We start from the raw sequence: 7,503 nt of genomic DNA on the forward strand, positions 1-7,503 counted from the left end.
TTGGTGTCGCACTGTACCGAGGTACTTTTACTTTACTGCAGTATTTCCATCTTATGCAACTTCCTACTTCTACTCCACTACATTCATCTGACAGCTTTAGTTACTTTACAGATGAAGACTTGATCATGTTTTTAGTCGTTTTACGTGTTAAAACAATTAAAGTTTGCAGCTTCAGCAGAAAGTGTTTTCTGTCTGAGGTGTTGTAGATAAAATCATGAACAGACCGTGACCTCACATTAAAACATGAAACTAACACAAATGTCGGTTTCCTTCATGTTTTTACCTTTGACCTTTGACTGAAGCTCTTCTTAAGGTTGCTAGGTTTCCAGTTTCTCAGGTCTGATCTGGTCTACGAGCGACAATCAGAACCAGCATGCATCAGGTGCAGAGAACTAGCAGTTGCTCGTTAGCAGGAGCCGGGATTAGCCGATTAGCTCCACATGTGGAGCTTCTGTCTTGTTAGGATCCACCTGTTATTGGTTGGCGCAACGTTACGTTAGCTTGATTCCACTGGGAGCGTTTCAGAAGCATCATGTCTCAGATTGTGTTTATGTCGTCATTTCTGCTGTGGTTGAGTAGCTACGTAGTTAAATCCTGTAGTTATTAGTAGCGATGTCACGATTCTCCAAATCCTCGATTCGATTCTCGATTTTTACATTTATTTTTTTTAAAGCACAGGTTGCTGCCATTTTTAGACTAGACTTTTATGCAATATAATATCTGACCTTTGTTCGCAATGGGTTAGGGTTAAATTTGTCAAATTTGAAACATTTATTAACAACATAATGTAACAATAACTTCTATCTTCAGTCAGTTGGAAACTTAAACAAAATAAGCTGCCATCTAGTTTCTCTGTGTAACTGCAGTCTTCTTCACAGAAGATGATTCAAGTTCACAACAAACAAACACAAGAATAAAACAGCCATGTCCACAGTCGTCTCTGAACAGTGAAGTGTCTTAACAAACTATTTCCAACAGTCGGACATATACAGGTGTGTAAGGTGTGAGTGGGCGAGCGAGAGTGAGGGAGTGGACAGTGAATGAATGGGAGAGGAAGGAGAAGAAAGCAGCAGCAGCAGCAGCAGCAGTAAAGTGTTCAACACAGGCTGCAGTCTGGCTGAATAAAGGCGACGCTCCTCAGATACAGCAGAGCTCCCTGGTATTATTTCCCCACCAGCTCAACAGGTGAAAGGGGGTTCACCCCGAAGGTAAACACAAACTTCGGCCCTGGAGGAAATCATCTCCCCTGTGCTTCCCGACCACGGTCCGGGAGCCGAGCAGGGATGGTGTAACACCATGCTGTCGTTTGACTGGCTGCAGCTAACAGCTGCTGGCTCAGCTAGCAGCTACGTTAGAGGACGCTGACTCGCAGCACTTCAACACGTGTGTGTTTTCCCCTCGGCAAGCCGACCGGACGTGACGTGGAGGCGTGGCAGCATCGACGATTCTGTTTTTTAATTCGAAGTTCGAGATTGTGAATTAATTTCGATCACCCTTAATTATTAGTGAGTTACGTTGGTTTATTTTAATAGTTCTGTGCAGACTGACGCGGCTCTGGTCCGTTCTGTCAGAAATGGACGGTGTGTGAATTCTGGGGGAAACTGTTTACAAAAACACTTCCCTTATCGTTTCAAATTAAAGGCCCTCTAGAACTTCATTTCTTACCAAGGCTTTTACTGTGAAACATTATCAGAAACATTTGTGTTAAACTGTTTGTCTTCTTGAACAGTCACTGCTGCCATCTTGTCTCCAGTTTCACTGAGCTGAAGTCTGATTTCATTTATTATTTTCATGTTGAACTGTAGAAAAGTTGAGTCGTTGTGACGGGTCACAGTTGACCTGATGGACTGTAGTGCTGCTACACTCATAATGTTCCTCTTGGGAGCGGTGCTGAAATTCTGTATTACCGCCCGGTTTGGTATTTAGCTTCATGTCAAACCGGTTTGAACATTTGTAAATCGGCTCGGCCCGAGTTCTGTGTCCGTTTCCCTCTGCACTGGTTTAAACAGCTCCACCTGCTTTGTGTCCATCAGCACCTGAACTGACTCAACAGGATGTTTGATGGTTTTCTGTTCTGAGTGAATCAATGAGGGAGAGTTGTCTTCATCATGTTGGTCTGTGACAGTCTGTTTGTTTTCTAATGAATCTGAACCAGTTATATATTTGTGAGTAATGTGTGTGTGTGTGTGTGTGTTTGTTTTCCTGCAGACGGTGTGTTCACGTCCTGAGGGGGTGGAGCCAGACGTCAGACTCTGTTGGTTTGTGTTTCCTGTCTGGGAGGAGTCACAGTGAACGTCTGAGAGATGTGAAGCTGAAGGATCAGAGGAGCCGTCACTCAAACCAGGACCACGCCCCCACCACCAGCCAATCAGCACGCAGTCTGGAGGTGAGCCTAGTATGTAGAGGTGAAGTGTGAGGAGTTACTCACCGGCTGCTTCAGTGACACATGAGCCTGAAGTTTCCATTAAACACGTGTAGTTGAGTTATTAAAAACAAACCATTCAGTTCTCCTTCACATGTTAGAAATGAAAAACGCTTTCAGTGGATGTTTGTAGTTTGTAGGATGACATCACTGATGATGTAACGCCATAAAAACTGTATGAAAAGTGAGTCATTACTGTTACACAACCACACACTGCCTGTCTCCCCTCCATGAACCCCCAGACTCAACTGCATACATAAAAACTGCATAATACTTTATACATAACACTTGACTGAAGCAAAACAAGAGTGTTGCAGACTTCAGTGTTCTGAAACATACTGAGTTTGGACTGCTCTGTTTGTCAGTGTGTTTTTGTGACATTTCTTTTAATTTGAAAGGGCTCCAGTGCAGAAGTCTGGAGCCAGATTCAAACTGAGAATATTTCAGCTTCATGTCGTGGATCAGTCGACCAGCAGACGCCTCATGTTTACAAACCTTTTTAACACCAGTGAAGTTACTGTAAAATATTTTAACACCCATTAAAACATCAGCTGAGACTCGAGTTACAGTTAAGAGATGAATTCATCTGTTGTTAATAAAGCAGACAGGATGTAAAGAGAAACTAAAGTTGTTCTCCTGATAAACAAGATTTAAAAAAAAAATTCCTTCCTCATCTGAAAACCAGTGCAGATGTTTTCCTTCTGCAGATGTTTTCCTGCTCTGGTGTGAAATGTGAAGTCTTGAGAGTTGTGAGCAGCTTCAGTGTTCAGCTGAACGTGGAGCTGCAGGCGAGTCGTCATCGCTGCGACTGGCAACAATTAGGATTACGCAACCTGAAGTCAGAGAGGCTGATCAGAGCCAGAGACACTCTTATATAAAACACTGAGAGGTCAGAGGTCACACACAGAGCTGCTCTGAAAACATCTAATCTCATCATTTAATATCAGTCTGTCACTGCACCTGAGCTCCTCCACACCTGCTCGTACGCAAACACTCATCTGAGCCATGAAGCTAGCTGCTACGAGCTAACAGTCAGCTGTGTTTTATATGAGAAAAGGTCGTCTCCAGCTGTAGAGAGACTGAGGATGAAGAGGAGGGTCTCCTTCATCACTCAGGTCTGTTTATGCTGGGTGTGTCGGTGGAGCGAGTCAAAACTGAACTGAGAGCAACTGATGTAATGCTGCTCTACTGTGTGTGTGTGTGTGTGTGTGTGTGTGTGTGTGTGTGTGTGTGTGTGTGTGTGTGTGTGTGTTCATCATGATGTCATCCTATACTTAAAATGTTTGTGCACATCTGAACGTGTGGTCGAAGGAAAACACTGAAAGTAAAAGGAGGTGAGGAGGAAGGAAACAAGGACTGAAAGAAACGGAGACTGTGATTTGACGAGACAGCTGTCAATCAAAACTAGCAAACATTAGAAATGATGAGATGAAATAATCTTGACCTTCATCTCCGTCTGCTGATGAAGGCCGTGATACGAGTCAGTGGACTTTGAGTTCGGATGGTTTTAGTTATTTTCATAGCCAACGTCACACCAGGTGTTCTACCTGGTCTACAGCTATGCTACATGCTAACAGCTCTGCTAACAGGCTGAGAGCTAAATGCTAACGTGTTGATGATTAGTAGATATAATGTGTACCGTACCGTATCTTAGTTTGGCACGTTAGCATGCTAACATTAGCTGAGTCCAGTTGAGGCTGATGTGATTGTATTGGACACATGAACATGTTGACCTGATGGTGGCGCTACATGAAGAGTCAGAGGATCATTCAGTCTGTGAAGAGTTTGATGAGCTGCGACTGAAGTTCATGAAGTTTAATAACAGACTGTAGAGACACTGAATAGCCGAGAGATCAGTGATCAGAGCCGAGAGATCAGTGATCAGAGCCGAGAGATCAGTGATCAGAGCCGAGAGATCAGTGATCAGAGCCGAGAGATCAGTGATCAGAGTGAAGACGGATCCATTTTCCTGCCAGCTCAGAGTCCGACCGTCTGTGTAACTGAATCATCAGCTCAGATGTTCTGAACACATCTCAGTGACAGCAGCTGTGATGTTTATCATGTTTACATAGCTTAGCGTGTTAGTATGCTAATAGTTGCTAATTATCAGTATTCTCTCTCTCTGTCTCTCTCAGGACCATCATGCATCCGAAGCTCGTGCGCTCAGAGTTGCGCTTGGATGCGGTGGGAGTTCAGCAGAGCAGCCTGTACGTGAGCCAGCAGGGGGCGCTGGTGAGGACCTGCAGCAGTAACCATGGCAACATCAGCAGCAGCCGCCTCCCGTTCAGTGTCATCTCCACCAACACGCTCCGCTGCAGCAATGCAACGAACAACAATAACAACATCGGCAGCAGCGTGGCATCATTCCGGGTGAAGGCATCATCCAGCGCCGCCCTGCAGCTCCTCCCTCCTCCGGCGGGTCATGAGAATGACACACTCAGACTGTACCAGACCACCACAGAGGACGCTGACGCCCCGCTTGACATATGGACGGTCATTAAGCCTGGACATGTCCGCGAGAAGATCGCCATCTTTGCTTCGGATGGGGGGCGGACCGAGGGCGCAGTGGACAGTGAACGCACCTCAACCAGCGGCTCTGGCAGTCGAGACAGGATGCCGGTGATGTGTACTAACCACGGCGCCATGTCGGGACTGTTACGGGCTGTGAAGGCGAAGGGAAGCTGGGGGGAAAACAGCAGCGCCAAACGGCGCCGCAGGTCAGGAATCAACCAAAACCTCCAGCAGGACCAGAGGACCCGAGTCCTGGACGCACAGCAACATGCACAAAAACCGTTTCCACAGCAACCAGACTCAAATCAGCTGTCGGGTGACAGGCAGTGTGGAGGCGAGGCCGTGACATCACCGGCAGAGGAGGAGCAGAAGGTGTCGGTGGTGGAGATGGTGGCGTTCCTGGAGCAGAGAGTCAGCGAGCAGCAGCCCGACTCCAAACCTCTGCTCACCCTCCAGAGGAGCTCCACCACCATCACGCTGTCCAGAGCTCCGCCCCCCGAGGTAAGGGAGGGCTCAGAGATCAGGGGGGAGGAGCCGGAGAGCGTCAAGGTGTCAGACATGGTGGCTAAGCTGGAGTCAGAGTGTCTGAGGAGGAAGACGGAGGGAGATCTGTCGAGGAGCAACAGCCTGAGGAGGTCGGTGGGACGAGTCCTGCTCGCCTCAGCGGACCAGGGCTCCGCCCCCTGCCAGCCTTCATCAACATCATCAACGACATCATCATCATCACTGCCAGGAGCTCAGAGTGCGAGCAGGGAGCCAACCAGCTGCTCAGAAACACCTGTCTCAGCTCTGACCACGCCCCCCTCACCTGTCCTGGCCACACCCCCTTCACGTGAGGCTGCAGTCCAGGCTCGGCATGCCGAGGGGGGCGGAGCTCTGGAGACCCAGAACACTGTCAGAAAGAGTCAGACACAAGCCCCGCCCTCTCAGTCTCAGGAGGCGGAGCCTCTGCCTGGCCTGTTGTTTCTTTCTCTGCCTCCTGCTCCCTCAGAGCCCCTCCCCCCTCACCACAGAATGACCTTTGACCTGGAGCCTGCCTCACCTCAGCCCCGCCCCCCTCGTGCTTGCTCTGATTCTGTCAGCCAATCAGAGAAGAAGAGGAGGAGGAGGAGGGCTGACAGAGGTCAGGAGGAGGAGCTTGCCGTTGTGCCTGTGGGCCGGCGTGCGTCGGTGTCGCAGGACTTCCTGGAGATGCGTCAGCGTCTGCAGCAGCTGCTCGAGCCGCAGCCGTACCTCGCCGTGCTGCCGCATCACCTGCTGGTAAAGATCTTCCTGCTGCTGCCCACACAGAGCCTCGCCGCGCTCAAGTGCAGCTGCCACTACTTCAAGTTCATCATCGACACGTACGGCGTGCGGCCCGCTGACTCGCTGTGGGTGTCCGACCCCCGTTACCGTGACGACCCCTGCAAACAGTGCAAAAAGCGGTACGGTCGCGGCGACGTGTCGCTGTGCCGCTGGCACCACAAGCCGTACTGCCAGGCGCTGCCGTACGGCCCTGGGTACTGGATGTGTTGCCACGGTGCCCACAGGGACGCGCCTGGCTGCAACGTGGGTCTCCACGACAACCGCTGGGTGCCGGCGTTCCACAGCATTAACGTGCCCATCTACAGGAGGAGTCGCCATGACAACTGAGACACAGAAATCAGCTGCTCCCATGATGCAGCAGGACAGAATTCTTTAAAGACGAACGCGACCAGATAACAAGTTTAATTTAAAGAAGAAGAAAGATGAACACTGTTGTTCTGAAGGTAAACGTTGACCTGCGTTGCTTCATGCTGTCTCTTCGCACTGCGGCGCCCCCTGCTGCTCACACGCCTCCTCACAGCTGCCATCACGGTGAACACTGCTCGTTAACTGTCTGTCGTTAGTGACGAGCAGCAGCTGGAGGGAGGAAGTGTCCCGACCAGGACTCTTCTTCTTCTGACTCCACGTGTTCAATCATCTCCTCCTTGTTAGGTTTCATCTCAGCTCGTCAGACTTCACTGCTGAATCGATCGATCACTCAATCGATTCGTCGATCATCAGAAATTAATTAGGTGATTTAAAGTCATCTTTGTTTAATGTTTACGGACATTTTCTGGACTCATCAGTGAATCAGAAACTTCACCAACAACCGTTCTGTTTACCTGTGAGAGGGCGGAGCTTCAGAGGGCGCCACCTGTGGAGCGAGAGTGAATCCACAGTCGATGAACTTTCTCTGCACCTTGTTTGTGTTTACATTTGTACATAAATCATAAAGAGTTTATGAGCTGTTTGTCCAATCAGCCGCTGAGTGATAATCACCGTCAACACGTCGTGGAAATGAAAAGAGGAAACGTGGCCTTGAGTCTCGGAGACGATGCAATATTAAAAAACTGACTGTGGAGGGAAAAAACAATATCGGGGAGAAAAAATAAAAATGGCCTTTGACCTTGAGAGATTTTTTTTAAAGGTTTGTTGGTTTTCTGTCTGCCGGCTGTTTCTGTTCAAGATTTTTTGCTTTAATAAAGTGCTTCTTTCTCATTGGTTCTCGTTTGGGTTGAAAACAAGTCGGCTCGTGTTTTTATTTCATTCATGTGTTCACAAAATGT

General features: G+C 48.6%; 1 protein-coding gene across 1 annotated transcript in view; it reads left to right on the plus strand.

Annotated features, from left to right (window-relative positions):
- fbxo34 (F-box protein 34) overlaps nucleotides 1-7,435 on the plus strand; it is a 12,568-nt gene extending 5,133 nt beyond the window's left edge. Inside the window, exons 2-3 of the mRNA XM_084382007.1 lie at nucleotides 2,209-2,386; nucleotides 4,558-7,435. Coding sequence (XP_084238133.1) covers nucleotides 4,565-6,565 — 2,001 coding nt within the window. The 5' untranslated portion in view covers nucleotides 2,209-2,386; nucleotides 4,558-4,564 and the 3' untranslated portion in view covers nucleotides 6,566-7,435. The remainder of the gene's footprint in view (nucleotides 1-2,208; nucleotides 2,387-4,557) is intronic.
- Nucleotides 7,436-7,503: the final 68 nt, after the last annotated feature.

Source organism: Pagrus pagrus (genome assembly GCF_965226575.1).
Source record: "Pagrus pagrus genome assembly, chromosome: 18".
NCBI lineage: Eukaryota > Metazoa > Chordata > Actinopteri > Spariformes > Sparidae > Pagrus > Pagrus pagrus.